At 37.2% G+C, this 23,740-nt stretch overlaps 1 protein-coding gene across 1 annotated transcript in view; it reads left to right on the top strand.

Annotated features, from left to right (window-relative positions):
• Positions 1-23,740, top strand: part of COL12A1 (collagen type XII alpha 1 chain) — a 111,660-nt gene that overhangs the window by 34,297 nt on the left and 53,623 nt on the right. The window contains exons 14-29 of the mRNA XM_023754283.1: positions 1,919-2,191; positions 6,906-7,172; positions 7,632-7,824; positions 8,890-9,011; positions 10,752-10,901; positions 10,983-11,102; positions 11,201-11,365; positions 11,928-12,074; positions 14,278-14,417; positions 14,958-15,087; positions 16,392-16,534; positions 16,837-16,966; positions 18,822-18,958; positions 20,037-20,166; positions 22,745-22,884; positions 23,128-23,284. Coding sequence (XP_023610051.1) covers positions 1,919-2,191; positions 6,906-7,172; positions 7,632-7,824; positions 8,890-9,011; positions 10,752-10,901; positions 10,983-11,102; positions 11,201-11,365; positions 11,928-12,074; positions 14,278-14,417; positions 14,958-15,087; positions 16,392-16,534; positions 16,837-16,966; positions 18,822-18,958; positions 20,037-20,166; positions 22,745-22,884; positions 23,128-23,284 — 2,544 coding nt within the window. The remainder of the gene's footprint in view (positions 1-1,918; positions 2,192-6,905; positions 7,173-7,631; positions 7,825-8,889; positions 9,012-10,751; positions 10,902-10,982; positions 11,103-11,200; positions 11,366-11,927; positions 12,075-14,277; positions 14,418-14,957; positions 15,088-16,391; positions 16,535-16,836; positions 16,967-18,821; positions 18,959-20,036; positions 20,167-22,744; positions 22,885-23,127; positions 23,285-23,740) is intronic.

The raw sequence follows: 23,740 nt of genomic DNA, 5'->3' as shown, positions 1-23,740 counted from the left end.
CTAAGTACCTTTTGTTTGTAGCCTACAAATGTCTTTGTGAATGTATTTTTGCTTCAGACACAATTCTCTTCTTATTTTCTCACAGTGACATCATTAGCTTGTGTTTGTGAAATTGATGTCTGTTGTCATGGAAAGAAACAATGTCACAAATTCAATGCTGTAGAAAGTAGGGAGAAAAATGGCCTTGGGAAGACTAGAAGCTAAAATTGTTGTTTATAAATTACTTCAAATTAATTTGGAAGATAATTCCCACATTCTAGCTAACTTTATTTGTCTTATATATTTTTTGGAATGTCATTAATGCAGTTTTTAGCTCATTTAAATTCAAAGTCAGATTTAAGTACAATTATTTTATAACAGTTGTTCCTAACTGCAACTTAGGAAATTTAGGAGGACAGATGCATATGATAAATGGTTATCTATCAAACAAACATGCGCCGCACATGGAAAACCATGGGGGGATATCAATGATTAAAAAACAAAAACCAAAAAACAACACCTACACCAACCAAACCAAACCAAAGAAAAAGTTTGCTTACATTTCTGTTAGTAGAGAAAAATATAAAGATGTATGGCCATTTAAGTAGCAAATATAGGTAAAGAAGACAGTGAGATGAAATTAATCTCAAGTATTGAGGGAAAAAAGTCAACATGTTCTTGAAAATAAGTATTCTTGGTTACAGTGAAATATGTAACTAATTTCCCTCTAGAGTTGAAATGTCTCGTCAGCAGTTAAAGTTATTTATAATGGAGTTAGAATTTTCCATTTGCACTTGGGGTCTGGTCGGATGCCCAGCTTCTGTTTTATTTATTTTTCCCCTCTAAAGTCTACCATATATGATAGGTGTTCGTTCACCCAGATTTCCTTTTCACTTGTTGTTATCTTTACTTTTGATGTGAAATTTAATTGTGTAAGCATGAATATTTTTGTTATATTCATTTTTATCCTTTGATTCAAGTAAAATAATAGTCTTCAAAATTCTTGTAACAGCATTATATATCATTTGCTTGAATATACAATTACTGGTAAAACGTATGCTGTAGGAGCAGATAGTTTTATATTTGTGTCATACTGTGGCATAAACCTTAGTAAAGGTAGCCAATATAAAGTGACCTGTATGTTTAACTTACATTTAAATTATGGAAAGTGAGGGTTTTATTGGAAGACATCTGTGCCTCCTATTAAGTTGAGGTTTCCATATTTTTCCATTTGGGTTGTATTTTTTTAAATGAAAGAACCAAAATTTCATAACAGACATTTTCGATCAGCTAGAACAAGTGGTGTGTTTTATTTTGATGACTAATCACGCTTAGGTTTTCCAGAAGAATTGGTGGTTTTTAGTTTCTTTAGGGGTAAGCTGAATTGAAAGTTTGCACTTCTGCACGAACGAATAGAGTTTCCACCAAAAAAATGATTGTCGGAATTAAGATTTGTGACACTTGGATAGAACCTCACATTTGAAATGATTGCAAATCATACATTGAAACTGAGCTTATTTAAATTAGAGAGGAAAAGATGATGGTAAAGAAATAAAGATCTTTGTGAGCCATGTGCTATGTCATAGATGGACTGATACGTGGTAAAACTTCGGGATTCAGATGCATTCTTTTCTTTGGAAAACTTTCTGTTAGGCATATACCCCTTCATATTTGGATGTCACCCTTGTTCTAAAGGACCTTACCATCTCACTGGACAGATCGGGGCTGGAGTGCTAGGCAGGAATCAGATAAAATTCTAATATTCTATCCATCAGTCTGTTCCACTCACAGAACAGGGCAGTCAGCTCAGAAAGGAGAAATGAGCAACTTTAGACGAATTGAGTTTGAGTCCAGCAAGTTAGGATGTCTACCAGGATGAAGTAATATTGACATATCTTGTAGACATTAAATAATGATTCCCCTTTAATTTCTATTCTAGAACGTGGTTCAGCTCGGGATTTAATTACTAAAGATATCACGGACACATCAATTGGGGCTTATTGGACCTCTGCTCCGGGAATGGTTCGAGGTTACAGGGTCTCGTGGAAATCGCTTTATGATGATGTTGAGGCTGGAGAGAAAAATCTTCCTGAAGATGCAATTCATACGGTGATAGAAAACCTGCAGCCGGAGACCAAATACAAACTTTCAGTATTTGCCGTTTACAGCAGTGGAGAAGGAGAACCTTTGAATGGAGAAGCCACAACTGAATGTAGGTAACATCACAAATGTGTTTGGGTGTGTTAGCTACCCTCTCAAGCGATAAGAAGTTGAACTGCTTGCTTTTTTCTTTTCTTTATATGATCATTGAGGACTGAAAAATTAGAACCTTGAAAGAATGTGGTTTGGCCCTAGCCGGTTTGGCTCACTGGATAGCACGTCGGCCTGTGAACCAAAGGGTCCCGGGTTCGATTCCGGTCAAGGGCATGCATGTACCTTGGTTGCCGGCTCCTCCCCGGCAAGGGCTCTGGTCAGGGCATATTCAGGAAGCCAATCAATGTGTTTCTCTCACATCGATGTTTCTCTCTATCTTTCCCTCTCTCTTCCACCCTCTAAAAATCAATGGAAAAATATCCTCGGGTGAGGATTAAAACACACACACACAAAAAAACCCCAATGTGGTTTTAATTCAGGTTCATTTAGTATCTAAAATTTATACCCTCCCACCCTAGCCTGTTTGGCTCTGTGGATAGAGCATCAGCCTGCAGACTGAAGGGTCCCAGGTTTGATTCCAGTCAAGGGCACAGACCCGGGTTGACAGCTTGATCCCCAGTTGGGGGCATGCAGGAGGCAGCCAATCAGTGATTCTCTCTCATCATTGATGTTTCTATCTCTCTCTCCCTCTTCCTTCCTCTCTGAAATCAATAAAAATATATTAAAAAAATAAAATTTATACCCCCCCACACACACACACCTATGTGGAATGATCAACTAGATAAGAAACTCAACTAGTAAAAAGATCAGGAGCAATGGAAACAAAGAGAATTTGGGCATGTTTATAGCTATATGACCTTGGGCAAGTTACTTAATCTTTGAGCCTCAATTTTCTAATCTGTAGAATGCAGTCTTTTAAGATTTGTCCTGAGGGTTAAATGAAACAACAATGTTCAAAGCACCAAGCAGAGTGCTTAGCCACTTAGAGATGACTGGTAAATAATAGTGCCTACTGAGACTATGATTAATCTCAGATTCTTTAACTCTGGTTGGTGAGGTTAAATCAAAAGTCCACTCAGTTTTCTGGTGGCTCCCATTTGCCTTAATCCCATTAATATTCTTGTGAATAATTCTGAATGACATACCATCATTTAGTATCAGCTGGCTGGTAAAATATGTGTCCATATTTTTTAATTCTCTTTCCTAAAAAGTTATTTGTTAATCATGGGCATGTCTCAAAATTTATAGGGGAAAACTTTATTTCTTTTGTTTTAGGAAAATTTTAGGGAAAGAGGAAAGAATGGGGAATTCTTACATTTCCTTTTATTAGAAAGAAGTGGAGGGATTGGGTGATTTTTTGGGCAAAAAGCAATTTCAGTTAAGTCCTATATCTTGATCTTAAGTTATTCTTAAATTAAAATCTTTTGGTCTGAGAGAATTTGTCTTTTCTTTTTAATCACTGGAAAACTCAGTTGGCTATGTCTAAGCTTAACTTTGTGTCAAAATTAACAATAAAAAAAACAACCCATCAAGCTCCTTTTAGGAAATTTAAGTAGTTGGAAAGGCATATTTCTCAGATATGAAAAATGTGATTGGTTTATATAGTAATGAATGAAATCTTGTTTTTGAATATGTTGGCTGGTGTTGTTTAAGAATCTGGCAGAAATTCATCTCTATTTCTGACAGAAATTCATTTGTTGTAAAGAGAAGCCATGTTGTAAACTTATGCCAAATATGACACATAAAGCTAAATTTATTTGTGGGAGTAAAAATACAATTCATGTGGCTGAGAAATTATTCAAGTATTTGTATTTAGAGGAAGAAAAGTGTGTTTTTTTATTTTTTTAAAAATACTTCTTCTCCCCAAAGACTGAGTTTTCAATTATTTGTTTATGATTGAAAATCTCCACAAGGAACATGTGTTAGCCAAAGGCAAATATGGTAAGAGAAATCCTAAATAATTTTTCATTTCTAAGAAGCTGGGCCTCTAAGAAATTTTCAGTTTTTCTTGGCTAATTGATTTAAAGGTGCGGGAAGATAAAGTCCTCTTTTGAACTAGCAGTAGACTAAACAGGAATGAAACATACACTTTATAGAGTATATGCAAACTGCTTAAACATCTAAGCAAATTTGAGAGAACCCGGGCACTGTTGTTTGTTCTACTACCATTTTGTTGTTTTACTTTGCCCACTTTGTGGAAAGCAAAGAAGGTTAGAAAGTACTTTGAGCAATCAGAGTCAGATGTGGTATTTAGGTGGTGGGTGAATCCTAAAATGTGGCTAACTGGGTAGAGTCACTAGGTCATGCTCATCGAGTTCCTTATAAACTTCCAAGGGGACATTTTGGAAATATTTTCAGGATTGATTTCAACTCAGAGACATGGGATGCAGGCTGTTGATAGAATGAAAACTGTGCATTGTGGCTAAAAAGCCAGCAGATGAGAAACTTTCTATTGGCCCTCCAATGCTGGTTTAGCAGAGAGCAGTAGGTGTTGGAAAGCTTCTGAGAGTTATTGATACAGGAATAGAACTAACAATGTGAGTATTATAGCATTATATAACACTAGAGGCCTGGTGCACAAAATTCGTGCATGGGGGCAGGAGGGTCCTTCAGCCTGGCCTGCACCCTCTCCAATCTGGGACCCACAGGGATCGGGCCTAAACCGGCAGTTGGACATCCCTCTCGAAATCCAGGACCTCTGGCTCCTAACCGCTCACCTGCCTGCCTGCCTGATCGCCCTTAACCAGCCTGCCTGCCTGTCTGCCTGATGCCCCTAATTGCTCCCTTGCCTGCCTGATAGCCCCTAACTGCCCTCCCCTGCCGGCCTGATCACCCCTAACCGCCTCTGCCTCGGCCTCCGCCACCGTGGCTTTTTCCGGAAGGACGTCCAGATGGATGTCCAGTATTAGCATATTACCCTTTTATTAGTATAGATGTGGCACACCTATCAATGAAGTAAAAATTGATTTTTATTTATGGGAAGCCAACAAAGCTTTTTAACCCTTTGCAGTCCAATTTTATTTTGGGAATTCAAACAGTCTAGTTCAAATTAATTGACGGGATTGAATGTTGAACTTTTTAATGTTCTTTCTTTCTTTTTTTTTTTTTAAATATATTTTATTGATTTTTTACAGAGAGGAAGGGAGAGAGATAGAGAGTTAGAAACATCGATCAGCTGCCTCCTACACATCTCCTACTGGGGATGTGCCCGCAACCCAGGTATATGCCCTTGACCGGAATCGAACCTGGGACCTTTCAGTCCGCAGGCCTACACTCTATCCACTGAGCCAAACCGGTTTCGGCAAATGTTCTTATTTTAAAGTTTAAACCAAAAATTCACTGGTTATATTATTAAGTATGTTCAATCAAAGAGTTTATTCTTTAAAACATTTCATAGTGTGGTATCTTTTGAAACTGGTCTGTCGAGTCATCCTCGACGTTGGACCGAAAAGGGTTAAAATTTCTCCCTAAAATCCAAGTTTTCTATTACAACTAGGATGAGGAATGTTGTACATTGTTTAACTTCAATTCCTTTAGTGTCTCTTCTTCCTCTTAAAAGGATTCTCATCAGATTAGGGCCCTACTGTCATGACCCCATTTAACCCTAATTACCTCCTCAAAGGTTCCATTGCCAAATACCACCACATTGGAGGTTATGGCTTTAACATAAAATTTTGGGGAGACACAATTATTCAGCCCATATGTGTCATAATTTTTTCTTCTTTGCATGCCTTGTAAGTTTTATTTCATGCTAGACATTGTGAATTTGTTGGATTCCAGATACTTTTATATTCTTATAAACATCTTTAATTTTTATTCTGGGATGTAGTTAAGTTACTTGGAAGTGGTTTGATATTTTAGAGACTTATTTTATTCTCTGTTAGAGATAGATAAGAGAAACCTTTATTTTATGGCTAATTTTGCCCCATTATTTTTTTTTTAAAGAAAAATTCTTTGCATTATTTCTTTAAGCTTTAGTTTCTTCCTATAGAAAATGCTTATGGCTTTTGAATTGCTAAAAGATTATTGAACTGAATGAAATGATTCTGCTTATAAACTCTGATTATGTATAAGAAAAAGGATATGTTGGCTATTTATGGGCATTGATAGAATTATTAATAATTGTGAAATATTAATAAAGATAATTTAATGATAAATTACTATATAGTAATCAGGCACTTTTTACATACAGTGTGCTTCCTAAAACACTCAGTCTTATCTTTAGAGCTCTTGAGATGTTTTGTATGTGTTGTTACCTTTTCCTTTGTGTTCATAGTCTTACATGCTCATGGCAATCACAAAGAACAGTGTGAACTGTAGTCATTCTGGCTAGTCATTTGCGGACTGTACCTTTTTCTTAAAAGACCCAAATGAGACTTCTGACTCCGCATTTATGATTTTTACTATTCCCCACAGCATGTTTGCTACAGTAATTTTTTACAGATGGAAATATAATAAAAAGTTTAAGAGCCCATCTCTGGAAATGCATCTTTAGAAAGCAAATAGGAAATTCCTGCTATATGAACCTCCATTTTTTATTTATTAGCCAGTTGAAGAAAAAAACCCCATCTTACTGTGATCTCACTGAGATTAGGCTCACAGGCTATTGTGAATTTATGAGAGAACATGATGCTCAGCAAGAGAACAGTGTACATATTGAAGAAACCATAGATAGTTTATTTTCACATAAATGGGAGGTGGAGATATATATTTTCTTTCAACATGGTACACATTGTAATCTTTTTTAAATTTTTTTTATTTTTATCTCACAGTATCCCAAGATTCGAGAACCTTGAAAGTGGATGAAGAAACAGAAAACACAATGAGAGTTACCTGGAAACCAGCACCAGGGAAAGTTGTCAACTACCGGGTTGTATACCGCCCCCGCGGGGGAGGAAGACAGATGGTTGCCAAAGTGTCACCCACAGTCACCTCGACAGTGCTAAAGCGGCTTAAACCCCAGACCACGTATAACATCACGGTCCTCCCAATTTACAAGACAGGAGAAGGAAAGCTTAGGCAAGGATTGGGAACAACAGGTACAAAGCAATCACTTTTTTGGAAAGTGTGTCATATTTTAAGGAAGACTTTAGGCATCTACTTTATTTGTGTCTAAATTAATTCTGTAATGAATTAAATTAGAATAATTTGATAGGATGCCTGATGGCCTATTATTTTTACCAATCGAGTTCCCAGTAAAGTGATTTTACATATTAATGCTCCAATGCTAATGTAATATTCTGAATTGTCAGAGTTATTTACTTGTCAGAGTTACTTCCACTTGAGGAGCACCCTGTGAATCAGCATTTTACTGAGTATTATATATCGTGATGTCAGCCTTAATGTTCCTATAAGTATACATTTTTGAAGTGTTATGTTTGTGACGATTCTCATGTATGTCACTTAGACATTTCCAATTCGATTTATTATTGTAGGGACTAATTAAAACCCCCAAAGCCTAGTCTTATGAATGATATTTTAAAATCTTATCTTTACAGCTTCTCGATTTAAGTCACCCAGAAACCTCAAAACATCTGACTCAACCATGTCCAGCTTCCGAGTGACTTGGGAGCACGCCCCCGGGGAAGTGAAGGGTTACAAAGTCACGTTCCACCCGACAGGGGAGGAGAGGACACTGGGAGAGTTAGTGGTGGGACCTTATGACAACACAGTTGTTTTGGAGGAACTTAGGTAGGAATGAACTGTATTTGGTTTGTGTGAAAAGATCGAATAACATATGTAAATTAGCAGGCCGCGCACAGCAGAGTTTGCCAGCAACTGAAGTTGCTTTCTTATTCTTGGTGCTGGTGAAGTTGAGGTTGGATTCAGAGGCTAGCAACAGAATTTAGGCCTGAGCAGGGTTTTTTTTTGGTTATGTTTTAATGATTTTTGCACTAAGTGATTAGGGATGGCATTTTTTCAATAACCCCCTGTTTTAAAAAAAATTAGCATTCATCTTACACAATTTTACTAAAAGCAGCCCTTCCCTAGGAAGCCCTGTGGCAATGTGGGGGTTCCTGCGCCTTCTGGAAAGGCCCAGGTGACTCACACGGAGCTTCTGAGTGTGAATCCTCTTCTGGGGTGGGCCATGGAGAGAGAAGGCAGGACTTGCCCGTGGTGCCAGCTGGCAAGATCGGGGAAGGGTGAGCCGATGAAAAGTCTCGCTCCAGGCTGTGCAGTGGAAAACAAGGAAGTTTGAGTTTGAACAGCACCCTACATTCATTAAAGTAGGAAGAATGAACCACTGTGCAGTGCCTTTTTGAAAGTTTGTTTGTATCAGCCTTTCAAGACATTGAAGTCTATATAAAAGTTTGCTATTTACTTGATCAAGAGTAGGGAGGATGAAATTTACTGAGCCTACTATGTGCCAGGCATTGCGCTGGGTGCTTTATGTTACCTTGCAAGGTACAACATTTAAGTTATTTTCTTAAAGCTCATTGCTTAGAAGCAGTAGGATGTAGATCCTTCCTTGACAGGCTCAGTGGCATGTGGAGATTCTACACCTGGTAGAAAGGCCAGACGGAAGCTGGTGCTGTGAAGCCCTACTAGCCTCTAAGCTAGCTGCCCTTGATACCTCACACTGTGAGCTTAAACCAGAATGTGATGGAAATTATTTTTCTTCTCTTGAAAGGTTATGCATTATAACTTACTTTGAGTAGTGAAAGTTTGTAAATAAAGATTGATATCTCTAACAAAGCAAAAAATGCTACCACTTGGGACAATTATACATACAGACTATATGTTTTCACATTTCAGGGCAGGTACCACCTACAAGGTGAATGTTTTTGGAATGTTCGATGGAGGAGAAAGTTCACCACTTGTTGGACAAGAAATGACAACGCTTTCTGACACAACTGTAATTCCATATTTATCCTCTGGTAAGAAATTGAGTGACATTTCCCTAAGAAACCTCAATATTGTCAAACTATTTCAAATAGTCATCATTAGGTTAATCATACAATGAAAAGTGGCTATAAAAATGTTACACTAAAATTTATCTAAATGATTTTCATACTTAAAAATTTCCTAAAAAATCCAGTTAAGCATACTTTTTACATGATAGTGTTAAGGCTTTTCTTGTCAGCATTGCATTCATTACCTAGGACTATTTTATTTAAAGATGAGTTTTACGATAGTTAGATAATGTACTTTTTCTCTCTTTTTAACGACTAAAAGGCAATTTGATTTTGTTAAAGTAATGGCAGAAATGATTCATTTGGGCTGAGCCAGCAAAGCTGGTTTACATAAATAGGTGGGAACCACCACTTGGGAAGCAAAATGGTAACATAAACCCTTTAAGACATTTTTGCGCTTGCCACGATTACAGCTTTCGGGTACATGAGCTAGTTTTGAACATTCTTAGAGGTGCAAGTGGTGGGTAGAATTTACTTCTAAATATTTTCCATCATTTGCTAAAAAAAGGAGTAGATCTGGGCCATCCAGGAGCAGGCTTGCAAAGGCTTAGGTGCCTGGAATGGCGTTTGGGAATCCGCAATCCTGACTTAGTGTATAAGACATGATGACAACTTTGCAGTGTGATGAGCATTGTGTAATTTCCCCCCATGACTTCTTTTTGTAATGGAAAGATCAGAGGCTAACATGGCAAGAGGTGGGAAAGTTCCTAGCTGGTAATGTAAGCTCCTGGAAAAGAGAGCATTTGAAAATATGGATGTGGACAACTTAAAACGTCAGATCTTGCTGTTTTGCTGGAATGTTCTATTGTTTCTCCTATGATGATATTAACTGACTTGTATTTTTATTTTGTAGCTTGTGCACTGAGGATGTTGGGATTGTTCTCTCTTTCCAAAGCACCCTAGCTTTGTATCAATGTTTGTGCTTATTGTCTCTACAGCTCTCAATTTGTATATTTGTTTGCCTACTTTTTCTAAATTGTTTCTCTTCTCTCTTGATTTTTTAAATGTGCAGACTTTACTATCTGTATCTACCTGGTTGTCATATATAGCAGAGAATTGAGCAGTTAATAACTATATAATGTAATAGCTACCAGGTTTTAAAACAATGATCTTTACTTTAAAAAGTTCTAATTTTGAGTAATGTTCCTATTCCTTCATAATATATGCAGTAGTTATGTGGGAGCTTAATTAGTTTAATAGATTTTTTGGCTCATTAAAACCTTTTCTAGCTAACACATTTTATCAGTTCATCTCATACTTGTCTGCTAATGTACACTGAATATTATAGAAAAATGCAAATCTGATCTTCAGATCACATTACATTTGTATTAAAATTATTAACACCTTAGAGTTAGATGACTGTACATTCACATTTATTTCAGCTCTTGAGTTTGGGAGCTCATTCAAATTTATAATGATAGTTTAATTTGTCTCCAGGGTCTACAACTGTGGCCAGGAAATATAGTCACAGATGAGGGAAAAATTTGCCACTGAAATAAGCATAGGAGGAATTGATGACTCTCACGACTGTTTTTGAGGTTAATAAATCACATGGACGTATTTTCAGAGTCTCAAATTCCAAAGCTACAAAACTGAAACAGTTAGGCAGCACTGAGCGTCTGGGGGGTGGCAGAGGCGTGGCTGGGAAGTAGCCCGCTGAGAATGTGCTCCTTACTCTGTCCTGTCTCACCGTTGCCGTGTCAGGGATGGAGTGTCTCACCAGAGCTGAAGCAGACCTTATGTTGCTGGTGGACGGATCGTGGAGCATCGGCCGGGCAAATTTTAGAACCGTGAGGAGTTTCATTTCTCGCATTGTGGAGGTCTTTGAGATTGGCCCCAAAAGAGTACAGATTGGTAGGTCTGACGACGTTGAAGCCATTTAGACATTTTCCTTATGCTCTTTTATGTATGCTAATGCCAATGGTGTTATTGTAGGCCTCGCTCAGTACAGTGGGGACCCCAGGACAGAATGGCAGTTAAACACTCACAAAGACAAGAAGAGTTTGTTGCAAGCGGTGGCAAACTTACCGTACAAAGGAGGCAACACGCTCACAGGTGGGTCAGGCTGGTTCTGTTGAGTTTTAGCTCTTGTTTTTGGTCAACGCTGTGGCTAAATAATGACGTGATTGATTTTCTTTTAAAAATCCCACTAGGCATGGCTTTGAATTTCATTCACCAACAGAGCTTCAGAACCCAAGCTGGAATGAGGCCTAGAGCTAGAAAAATTGGTATTCTTATCACCGATGGGAAGTCCCAAGATGATGTTGAGGCACCTGCCAAGAAACTCAGGGATGAAGGCGTAGAGCTGTTTGCTGTTGGTAAGCACTGGAAAGGCTAGTAATGCTCTCGGCGTTACAAAAGCTGAGGATATTTTTGCAGTTAAAAATATTTTCTGAAGTGTGAAAAAAACAAACACATTTTCCCTATCACGTAATTTACCAAAATGATGTGCCAGTGAGTTGATTCGTTTCTCCTTGTAATGAGAGAACATTACATGTCTTCTTGGAAGAAAGTAATGGCTCAAGAGGACAAATGTACTCTTAATAGGATTTCAGAAAAGTCCTGTTTGGTTTTCCATGGCACCATGTTTATTTTTGATATCCATTACTTTACTTTTCAGAAAAAATATTTGAAGAGACACTTTATGGTGAAAAATTAATGCTGGAAGCATTGAGAAGTAGTTAATTCATAGTAGCCTTCAGTTTATATTATTTTTTATTTGTTTCTCTTTTATAACTATAGGGAGGTAATCCTTTTATTGTTGAGGAAAATGATACATATGTTCTAGTTAACCTTGACTGTGTAAGGGTAGCCTGTAAAATTTTTATTTCACTCCATGAATTTTTTCTTTTAATTAGTATCTATCCATTTCATTTTGAGGTATCAAAAATGCGGATGAGCTTGAGTTGAGGATGATCGGATCGGATCCCGATGAGATCCATGTATACAATGTGGCAGATTTTGAGTCGCTCTCCAAGATCGTGGACGACCTCACCAACAACTTGTGCAACAGTGTCAAGGGCCCAGGTAAGGGTAGCCCAGGGTTTCCATCCTCAGCACTGTAATATTTTGGGCCAGATAATTCCTATTTTGGATGGGGGGAGGGGACTTTTTTGTGCATTGTGAGATGTTTAGTAGCATTCCTGTGCCCTGCTCACTGGAAGCCAGTAGCATCCCCTGATTTGTGACAACTAAAAATATCGTTAAATGTCTGCTGAGGAGAACATTACCCCTGAGAATCACTGGTTTAGTCCCTGATTTGAGTCAGATGTCATCAAACTAGAAATGACTTCTAGCTTATTTGAGGATACTTTTAGTTATATGTGACTGCGCACACACACGGAAGTGATTGGGGAAGAGAGATGCTTTCTTTTCTAAAGCATCTTTGCTCTATAATTATTAAGTTTCTATTAAATGGTTATTCCCAGACTTTTGTTTTCTAAAATTTGGTAACATTTTTTTTCTATTAAGAATGAAAGAGGGATCTTATATATGATTTGCTTTGCCTCAACTATAGATGATCAGATATGATACTTTGTCACTTGTAACCCTTAAATATACAGAGACATTGCAATTTTAGAGTTTACACTTTTAGAAATGATAGAATCTTTCTTTACCTGTGAAGAAACTGAGACTTAGAGAAGTTAAATTACTCAGGGTCAAATGGTTAGAGATGTTTATAGAGGTCTTTGAAGAAAAGATAAGGAATTAAGATTTAGAAATAAAATTATGGAACTGAATTTGTACTGACAAAGGATAGAGTAAAATGATTATTCTTTATAGATCACAGGACAAAACACAGTGAGCATCAAAATGGAAGGTTTTTGGAAAATTAATGACATGATATGATAAAAGTTTCTTTTAAGTACTTGTAATGCAATGCAGATTATGGTAAAGATGGACTTTTATTAATTTGTTCTGGTTTTGGAAAAGTTGGAATGAATTTTACAAACAATGTGGTAAAATTTTTCACATGCCTTGGGAACTAGGGATACATTTATTTGACTGTTCCATCTTGAGTTTCTCGCTCCAAACTTTTGCAGATTTTCTTTTTGGATTTTGTACAACAGACTGACCTTTTCCCTGGAGAAATGGACCAGCCAGGAAGCCAGAATTTGTAGGCTTCTGGCTCTGGATTAGCTGAGAGAGTTGTAGTTTTATTTAGTTGGAGAGAACTTTGAATAGGGATGAAAACATCTTTTATCTATTTTCCTTTATTTTATTTTTTTGTCAACTATGTAATAGTTGCATTCATTCTAGTTTCCCAGACAGTAAAATTGCTTGATAATTTTGTAGGCTTGATTATGACCCAAGTACAATAAAGGTTAGGATACTAAGAATGGAAATGCTTTCTCCAGCTTTGGCTTACAAAGAAAGTAGAAAGAATTTATATGAGAATGATTTGCCATGCTCATGGAGTCACTGAATTAATTCTCTTTAAATTTTTATTTGTATATCTTTCTAGTGGTCCTATGGAGCTTAATATTTCTATATTCATTGATGTTTATTTCAGATCTTGTTCTGTGTTAGTCATTTCACCTATATCTACTCACAGAGAGCATAATCACAGACAGTATGATTTTTACCAAATTAAACAAAAATTGGTTATTATTTCTCTCTCTTTTGAGTATGGAAGTGGTTAATTACTCTTACCACTGAACTAGGTCCTGTAGGGGAACTAAACATGAATAAGAAATCAATTCTGTTCTCACAGAGTGCAACCTATAGTTAAAGAGATAAGACATGAATATAAATAATCAAAATGATAATGAGGGCAGTGAACTTGGGTGGTGCCAATAGTGATAATGACAATGCAATTGTCAGGCCCCATATCCTTTTTTATTGATTATAAATTCAGATTTGTATTGATTATAAATTATTAAGTTTACTAGATTATAAATTGACTACAAGGCTAGAGAGAAGAGAAAGTATCCAAAGGATGAGTCAGAGGTTTTGAGGGTAGGTGACTGGGAAACTGGTGATGCCACAAGGAAGAATGGGATCAAGTTTCAATGAGAGAAAATGAGCGCAAGAACCCTCTGGTCAACCATTCAGAGGTGTCTTATGGGTAATGGGCCTCTATAATGATTTACTGTAGCCACTTAATATGTGAAAGGATGAGTGTACAAGCTTAATTTGGAAACTAATAATGTTTCAATCTAATTTCAAATATTATCACTTTGATGCAATAATAATGAAAAAAATATATGTACTTTATTTCCACTTGTAGGTGACTTGGAAGCGCCTTCTAACCTAGTTATTTCAGAGCGAACTCATCGTTCTTTTAAAGTGAGCTGGACACCTCCTTCTGACAGTGTGGATAGATATAAGGTGGAATACTACCCAGTTTCTGGAGGGAAACGTCAAGAAGTGAGTAGTCAACACCTACAGTCCACTTCTTCCTGATGTTCAGAATGGGTCCTCTTTATTAGGGCTCTGAGAAAAATGTTGGATGAGGAGCAAGAAGGATGTAGAGCAATGCAGAACTGAGTCAACAATGGTGCTTTCTATTTTTTGCTAGAAAACACTTCCATTTAAGTTTAATTAAAGGGAAAGAGCTTTGCTTAAATTCTTAAGGTGTCTAAGAATTGAAGGATATCAATATGATTTTTAATTAAAATTTAATTAGAGGATGCTTGATTGGTTCATGAATTTATACTAGAATCATAGAGTTGGAAGGGAACATTAAAGATGATCTAATTTCACCCACTCATTTTACAAATAAGGAAACAACAGCTGGGAGAATAAATTATATGAATTGTCCAAGATTGTAATCTGGTAATTTGCAAGAACAAAAGACAATGTTCTTACTGAAATATAATTTCTAAGCTCATTGCAATTAACTACTTTATAGTAGAAAAGAAGGAAGTGATTATAATATGTTGTTATTGTTTAAAATTTCCTCTCTAGTTTTATGTGAGCCGACTGGAAAGTAGCACAGTGCTGAAAGATCTGAAGCCTGAAACTGAGTATGTTGTGAACGTGTACTCGGTAGTAGAAGACGAATATAGTGAGCCTCTGAAGGGCACAGAAAAAACCTGTAAGTCAGATTAAAAATAAAAATTTGTTCTTTTGTTTTTGAAGATAAAGAAATGACAGCCCATGTGGAATTTTCTCAGTCTTCTGAATCATTCCTTTATTCAATATCCATTCAACAAATATTTATTGAGTGCATTCTTGGTGTAGGTGTTCAATAAATATACTCAGTGGTTTTCCGCTCTTATTGGATGCTCCTGCCATCATGGGCTCCACTGGTGGAATGGGTAGTCATAGCTGTGATAACTTAGAGTGCAACGTACCTTTCATAGAGTTATTCACTTAAGGAAGGCTACCATGTGGGGAGTGGGACTAAGATTAGGAAGAGGAGCTGTACAGAGATGATCTATTTTCCTTCTGTTGGCCAGATCTTCCTGCTGGCAATGAGCTCTTCCCATTGTTTTTCTGTCCTTTGCCCTCTGGCCTTTCTTTACTAGAGAAGTTTTAATGGGTTTAACTTTGAGTAGAACTTTGAGGAGAGATGTTTCTCACTCCTATTCCTGGTAGGGTGTATGAAGCCATATGAAAATATTCTTTCTTTCTTCCATTTTCTTGTCTGGGCTCCAGAGGAAAGGGAGGCCACTTGTAAGAGAAGGGTATCACTGTCCAAGGCAGAAACTGACTCTACCTATTATTGTTCCATTCCTTACATCTTTCTTTCTTTGATTTCCCTTCATATTAGACCATAAGAATAGGAAATAATGTATTTCATAGTAGGCAGGATTAATTTGATAATTCTTTAAATCTTTAAACTCAATCTTTTTTTAAGCTATATGGGTAGTATTAACTGAAGAAGAAACTGTAAACCTTTTACTCTGCCACATGAGCTTGACTTCAAAAAACCCATAAATCCCCAAAGTTCCAGCTATTAATGTATGGCACGCTCAGTTAAAACTTTTTTTTTAAAGAAAGGTGAAATAAAATACTATGTTGGTCACTTATGTATGAACTTCTGTGATTGAAGAAAGAAAATAGTCAAATTAGAGATGTTCCAGAAAAAGAGATTGAAATCTTAGGAAGTTGGTATCTATTTTGGCTTCCATGTGGACTCAATAGAATGCTATTTGAAATTTAAACTTTCTTCCTCCTACAAAATAGTTGCAACACACAGTCCTGAGTATGAGGTCACAATGAACAATGTGATTAGGGTTTTTAGATGGAGAGGAAAGGATGATATTAACTCATTGATTTCTCATAGCAACCCATTCTTTATTTACTGTATACAAATGCCAATAACTAAGTAGGAAACAATTAAAAAATGAGTAAAATGACAGGAATTAGACTGATGTCTGTTTTACATTCCAACAGTGCCTGTCCCTGTAGTCAGCCTGAATATTCATGATGTTGGCCCTACCACCATGCATGTGCAGTGGCAGCCAGTGGGAGGGGCTACCGGCTACACTTTGATGTACGAACCCCTCAACGCCACAAAACCGACAAAACCCAAAGAGGTGGGAGATACTGTTTCTTTTTCATTGGGCCTTCCTGAGACTTCCCAGCTTTAGAGTCCTTATTAACTGCAGTTACTTATGAACTAATTCATTTATACCTTTGCACACAAAACAGAAAAATAGAAAATTAGATCTGTGGGCTGTGATACATTTTAGAAAACATTGGCCTGAAAAAAAAATGCAGTTCAGAAAAATTAAATATAAAAGTTGTGTTGTCATCAATGGGCTTTAATTGGTTGTTCCCATTAAGTGGAAATGTTTGATTTGAACGTCTGATTTCCCCGGGGCATGTCCCTATGCAGAAGCGCGTTGGGCCAGCAGTGAATGATGTGCAGCTGACTGACCTCTTTCCCAACACCGAGTACATGGTCACGGTCCAGGCCGCCCTGCATGACCTCACCAGTGAACCTGTCACTGCTCGGGAAGTCACCTGTAAGACATTGCTAATTTCTCATCTTTCCTTTTGCTGTAACAATCATGTTCATTAGGCTTTTTCTTTTACCCAATGATGCTAACCACCATTTGATTATTTGTGCATAAGTTATAGGATTATTACTCATGGCAATCAAGTTTGAGAATGAAGATCAATTCTAGACTTATGGCAGCATCTTAAGTTTATTCTAGGATTTACTTTTTTTATTTCACATTTGACATGCCCAATATTGAGATGTATCTTATAATCAGTGTTGTCTTAAAATTATTCTTAGCCAGATGTTTATCAGGGCATAAAACATAAAACAATGGTACATCTTATAATTGATGTTGTAGATCCATGAAATACAGTTGGTGAGAATGGAAGGTTGGGTGAGTGTGATTTGGAGGAAGATATTCGGTTTAAGATCAAGATGTTCCAAATTTTTATTGAAGTAGAAACTATGGCACATATGAATAAGTTTCAATTACATGAATTAATCAATCACCTCAATCAAAAAATATATTGCTCATCTGTTATACTTCAATCACTGTGCTAGGAGATGCATCAATAATAATTACAAAGCAGCATAGAGCACATCGATTCGTTCCTGGTTTGCACTTGTCTTGATTATCCCTTTTTGTGTTTCCTGTTTGTTTTATTACCATTTTTTTTTTTGAAAAGTGACAATGATTGCACTTAGGACCTTTGCTTGACCTAGCTGGGAGTTTTGTTTCATGCCTGTTGAGGTGGGCATGCTGGGATAAATGACTTGGCTTAAATTTGTTGAGCCTCAGATGACATTTCTAGGGAAATAAAGTAGGTTGGAAGGAATCTTCAAAGGGGGAAAAGAGCCTGAGACAAAAGCATGATGGGGCAGAAAAGAGAAAGAGCCCCTGCTTGGTGGGGCCATATAAATTCATGGACAAAAAAAATCACCTTTTATATGTTAGATCCTGTTTGGAGCTGGTGTTTTCATTGAAACGTGTTTAGTGGCAGATGGAAAGAGTTGGGAGCCACCCAGGGATGAAGACATGTGTTCTGAGAAAGCTGGGAACGAAGACCCATAGTGGGCTGAAAGACAAATGTGGCCATGGATTGGCATATAGGGCTGGACTTTAATTCTGTGTGGGGGAGGGGAGCACAGAGAAATAAAAAAGATGGAAAGGATGGAGGTGCTGAAATGGAAGTGGAGAGAGAGATTTAGGAAGAGAGATGTATAGAGTTTCAACAAGAGACAAAGGAAATTGGCAGCTAGAAAGCGTGAGATATATCTCACATAACAGTAGAAAACCTTGTTATTAGTGATCCTCCTCCCATTCTTTTTGAGGTAAAGCTGTGTTTGACTTGGTAAAAATGTATCATTTGTATTTTCTCCTAACCATTTAGATTTCTGTGGATTTTCTTATAAGCTTATTGGATGCTTGCTTTTGACCCATCTTCATTTTTCACTCTCATAACAAGTTGTTTTTCTATTACATTCTTATGGGAGCTTGACCCTTTTGATTTTATTTTTTACCTTAATCAATTTAAATACCTGCTAAAGAAACATGAGCCATAAACTTGTGGTGAATTATGATACATTATGCAAATAAGATCTTATTTAAATAGAGTAGAAGACATTAACATATACATGAGAAGTAGAGTTGTCATAAACATTTCAATTTATTCTATTTTTTTTAAAAAAGGCTTCTTAAGAATAATTCAGCTTTACCTGGTAGAATCATAGTACTTGTATTGTCCTAACCATTTTTTAAGTTATTTTGCTGCACACCTTTAAGTTTTCTCCAAACAACTTCTTGAAAGCTTATGTAGATTCTTTAGAGTTTCCTGTTTGAGAATCACAACTGGACTTAATTTCTCATGCACCTCCAGTGCCTTTACCTAAACCTCGAGATCTGAAACTCAGAGACGTGACCCACAGCACCATAAATGTCTCCTGGGAACCTGCACCTGGAAAAGTCCGAAAATATATTGTTCGCTACAGAACACCAGAAGAGGATGTCAAACAGGTAGGATGGCGATTAGAATGGGATTGGAATCATTTGTTTTCCTAGCAGGTTTAACAAAAGAACCTAAACAATATAGTTGATAGCATGTTTTGAATATTGTCATTTTATTAATATAGTGTTGAAAAATTGTTATATTAATAAATCACTTTTTGAATATAGATAATATATTGGACTGTCTTGAATTTATCATAATATATATATATATATATATCACAATAATCTCAAAAACATCACACCTTAGAGAGTTATATAATTTAGGTGATATTTCATTTTCATCCAATTGCCTCATATGGTTCTCTGCATTCTATGAATTACTAAAAAATGTCAATAATGTTTCTAAAAATAAAAGCTAGCAAGGGGATATTGGGGAGTTTGTCCAATAATAGGAAGATAGGACAATTGAAAAGGACAGAGAGAAAGGATGAATATGTTGTTAGAGGAGTATCCTTTTGACAGTGAATGTTTTTGAGTAAATATGGGGTGGAGAGCTGTTTCCATGACAACCTGACTCAAAGAGGGAGCAAATTGAGGGGCTTCTCCAGTGAATGGGTTTAAAACATGTGTGTACTTAGGGTGGGGGCATTAATGTTGAAATCTTTGGCATACAGAAATAGCTTCTCTGGGAACCCAGTTACTGATTGTGCCATCATTTGGGTTCCACAAAAGCTAATTTATCCATGTGCACACATGCATTTCATTACGGGTTTCAATTTCAAAAGAGGTACAATGACCATGGGTCTCACAGGGTTCTTGTGCATAGCAAATGAGATAATGCACAGGACAATGTTTCCAAAAGAAATCAGGCAGTGATACAAAGTGAAACCCTTGAAAAATGATTCAGTTGTTTGAATCCGTAGGCAGTCATCATTTACCGTGTCAGATATGGCTCTAGTACATACTTCTTTTTCCCACTTCAGAAACACAGGAACTGTCTCCAGTTTCTGGACTCATGCAAATTGAAAACATTGCTTTCTTTGGAACCACAATTCGTATGCTCTTGTACTGAGAGTTTCAGTCAATAACAGAGAGATGCCCAAACTCAACCCTTTGTAAAAATAGCTCCACTGCTCTATTATAGGTAGAGGTGGACAGATCACAGACCAACATCCCTCTCAAAGACCTCACCTCACAGACCTTGTACACAGTCAGCGTTTCTGCCGTGTATGATGAGGGGGAGTCGCCCCCCGTGGCTGCTCAAGAAAAAACCCGTGAGTGGTGATCACGCTTTATTGGGTCATTTCATTTCTTAATGCTCTTTTTGGCCAGTATTTCATAATGTTTGCATTCATGGATTGTTTTTCATTTGTTTTCTTCTCCTCTTCTACCTTTATGTCCATTTTTAAAATAATTTCTATCCTAGTTATTCTTTCAGCCACTGTGGCTAATTCATCTTCTAGATACTTAACTGGTGTGTGTGGGGTTGGGGATGGGGTAGGGGAGATAGTACATTCTTGATATAAGTTGGATATTTTGTCTGGGACAGTTTCACTAGTTATCAAGTATTTTTTGACATCTTACTGTATGTAAAGGGCCATGAGGGGTAACAAAATATAAGCATATTTGCCCTCAATCATTCATGGTTTTGTTGTGGAGATAAAATTAATTAACAAGACATAGGATTATGTAAGGAAGGAGAGGTGTATGGCACTCAGATTGTATGCATTTGGATTTCAGAGGAAGGGGAGACTTCCACGGTGGGAAGGTCGGGAGATACGGAACACCCTGCCTCATCCCCCCTTCCCTGCTCTATTCTGTTGCTTCTTGGAGGGACCCTAGTTTCTCTCCTTCTAGTCGTACTTCCATAGCATTTAATTGAATTATCATTGCCTGTCGGTCTGTTTTATTGATTCCACTTGCCCCTTGCTCCCTCCTAATGAAGGTAGAGACATATTTATTTTGTTCAACTTTGTATCTTCAGTGACTGGCACGTGCTCAGTCCATAATTTTCTAATTAAATAGCAGTTAAGAAATCGAGGTCTAGCCCAGGCGGCATGGCTCAGTGGTTGAACGTCAACCTATGAACCAGGCAGTCACAGTTTGATTCCTGGTCAAGGGCATGTGCCCAGGTTTTGGGGTCAATCCCCAGTGCGGGGCATGCAGGGGGCAACCGCTTAATGATTCTTTCCTATCATTGATGTTTCTCTCTCTCCCTCTCCCTTCCTCTCTAAATTCAATAAAAATATATTTAAGAAAAAAAAGGAAATTGAAGTCTAGAGCCAGCAGTGTTCCTATGAAATATAATGGAAGGCACATGTAATTCCAAATTTTCTAGTAGCCGCATTAAAAAGGTCAAAATAAATAAATAAAATTAATTTTAATAATGTGTTTTATTCAACCCAATATATCCAAAATATCATTTCAACATGTATCAGTATAATGATTATTAATGAGATTTTTCACATTTTTATCATGTATTAATTTTATACTTACAGCATATCTCAATTTGGATTAGCCTCATTTCAAGCTACTCAGTAGCTGCTTGTGGCTCTCAGAATGGACAGCAGAGGTCTAGAGAATTTAAATGACTTGCCTTGTCCAGTAATCTAGTGGTGGGATCAGTGCTATGGTCTGCAACTTTTACTTCCTGTACAGTAACTCCATCATCAAAAAGAGTCTCAAAAGTTTCTCCTTTAGTGTCCAGCTGTCTGTACATGATCAGAGCACCTTGTGCAATGTCACAGCCTGCTCCTTAACGTCAGGCAGTATCCACCTCTGCTATTTTCTTATCACGTGACATCTCTTAGTAATTTCGGTCTCTTTCTTGAAATCAGTTCTTATCTGGTAAAGGTAGTGGCTAGGGACAAAAATTGATGCATATGCATGGACGGACAGCTTTGCATAAACATAACATGTATAGTGAAGAGAGAAGGAAAGCAGGAAAAAAGGTTAGTGGAAGCAGGGAATTTAGTATACCAAACGAATACTGTCAATATATGTTTTTAATCCTTAATAGTTTCTAATAACTGGGATACACCCAAAGTGCATCCTTAACAGATGTTTTGATGGCAAATGTGCTTGTGAAAGTGGTACCACTCTCTTTATTTCAATGGGTCTTTTCATTGTAATTATTAGAAACAGAGTTTTTGTGGCTCTGGGTTTTGTGTAGTTGGCTTTGGTTACCAGGAGATAGAGAAATAACTGACAGTGATAGTTCAGGGCTGGTGGCAGACATTCCAAACTGCTTGTGCTGCACATCACCAGTGTGCCTGATGCATGGAGGGTTGTTTTCCTGGGATGGCAGCAGTCATCAGCACTGCAGGGGTTTCCTCTCTTTGGATAGGGGCAGTTACCGTCTGCTTCACCTTATGTTTAAGGTTAGTGACTATAGGAAAAGCTTATGCACAGATTACTTCAATCATAACATTTCATGGACCATGCACTCTCTCATATGATACACCGGACTTTCTGCGTATGTGTCCTGCAGTGTGAAAGAGCGCATGGTTTTCATCAGAGTTTCAAGAAGTTTGAGATGCAAAATGACTAGGAACCACTGATTAGGAGAGTATGACTAAATATTACCTTTTAAAAAAATCCCCATTTTAATAGAATATAAACAATCACCCGTAAAAATAAATGATGAATCACCCGTCATACAGTGCTTCCAGTTTTCAGAGTTCTCTTTGTATTTTTCTTTCAAATGAACTGAATTGGGGAGATACTTGCTTCTAAACAATGTTTTCAGTCAGTTTTTCCATGTCCATTAAAATAAAACAAGGCAGGCTCATTACATTAAATTAAATTTTGTAGATCATATTAAAAAATTAGTCCTGCCTTTTCTCATGACAGACAAGGTGCCAGCCCCAACAAACCTACAGATCACGGACGTAACCACAGAGAGCTTCAGAGGAACTTGGGATCATGCGGCTTCAGACGTCTCTCTCTACAGAGTAACCTGGGCACCTTTTGGAAGCTCAGATAAGATGGAGGTAGTGCTAACTCTTTTTTTTCTTTTTTTTAAAGTGCCCCATTTAATGATAGGAAATCTTGTTTATATAGATATTACCTATGTTGCCGGAAAAGCATCCTTTCCTGCTAGCGATATTTGAACTCATGGCATGAATCAAAGCAGGGACATCTGGCTAAATAATGTCAACAAACTGCCACTGAGTGTATGATATATATGGTGACTTAATTTGTGTGGGTTTGTTTTTTCTTCCTCTTTCCCTAAGACCATCTTAAATGGAGATGAGAATACTTTGGTTTTTGAAAACCTGAACCCAAACACTCTCTATGAAGTTTCTGTGACTGCCATCTATCCTGATGAGTCAGAAAGTGATGGGTTGACTGGTAGTGAGCGCACAAGTAGGTGTTCAGCTTTCAGACATTGTTATTTTAAAATAAATTTTTAGAAAGAGCTATAGCTATATTACTAATATTTTTCAAAATTTCTTTTTTTAGTGCGGTAAGAATTTAGTTTGCTGAATTGTATGAATGACCAAATGATGAAGGAAAGAAGGAAGGAAGGAAGGGAGGAAGGGAGGAAGGGAGGAAGGGAGGAAGAAAGGAAGGAAGGAAGAAAGGAAGGAAGGAAGGAAGGAAGGAAGGAAGGAAGGAAGGAAAAGCACCATTAAATCCATTGCAAACAGGCTTTTTGCTTTTAAATTGCAAGGTGTTGATCGGGACCTATTTTAAACAGGACTTTCTAGAAAAACTTTGCTAAGGAGTTAGTTAGGATTCAATGACCAATTAGCTTTATACCTAGTGATTTTACAGCTCTATTGATTTTCTAGGGAACAATGCATTTTTGGGGGGGATGCATTGTTCTGTGTGCTTACTATGTTT

Source organism: Myotis lucifugus, unplaced genomic scaffold (genome assembly GCF_000147115.1).
Source record: "Myotis lucifugus unplaced genomic scaffold, Myoluc2.0 scaffold_59, whole genome shotgun sequence".
Classification (NCBI taxonomy): Eukaryota; Metazoa; Chordata; class Mammalia; order Chiroptera; family Vespertilionidae; genus Myotis; species Myotis lucifugus.
Note: the sequence above shows the minus strand (reverse complement) of the source record. Positions and strands in the feature narration are given on the sequence as shown.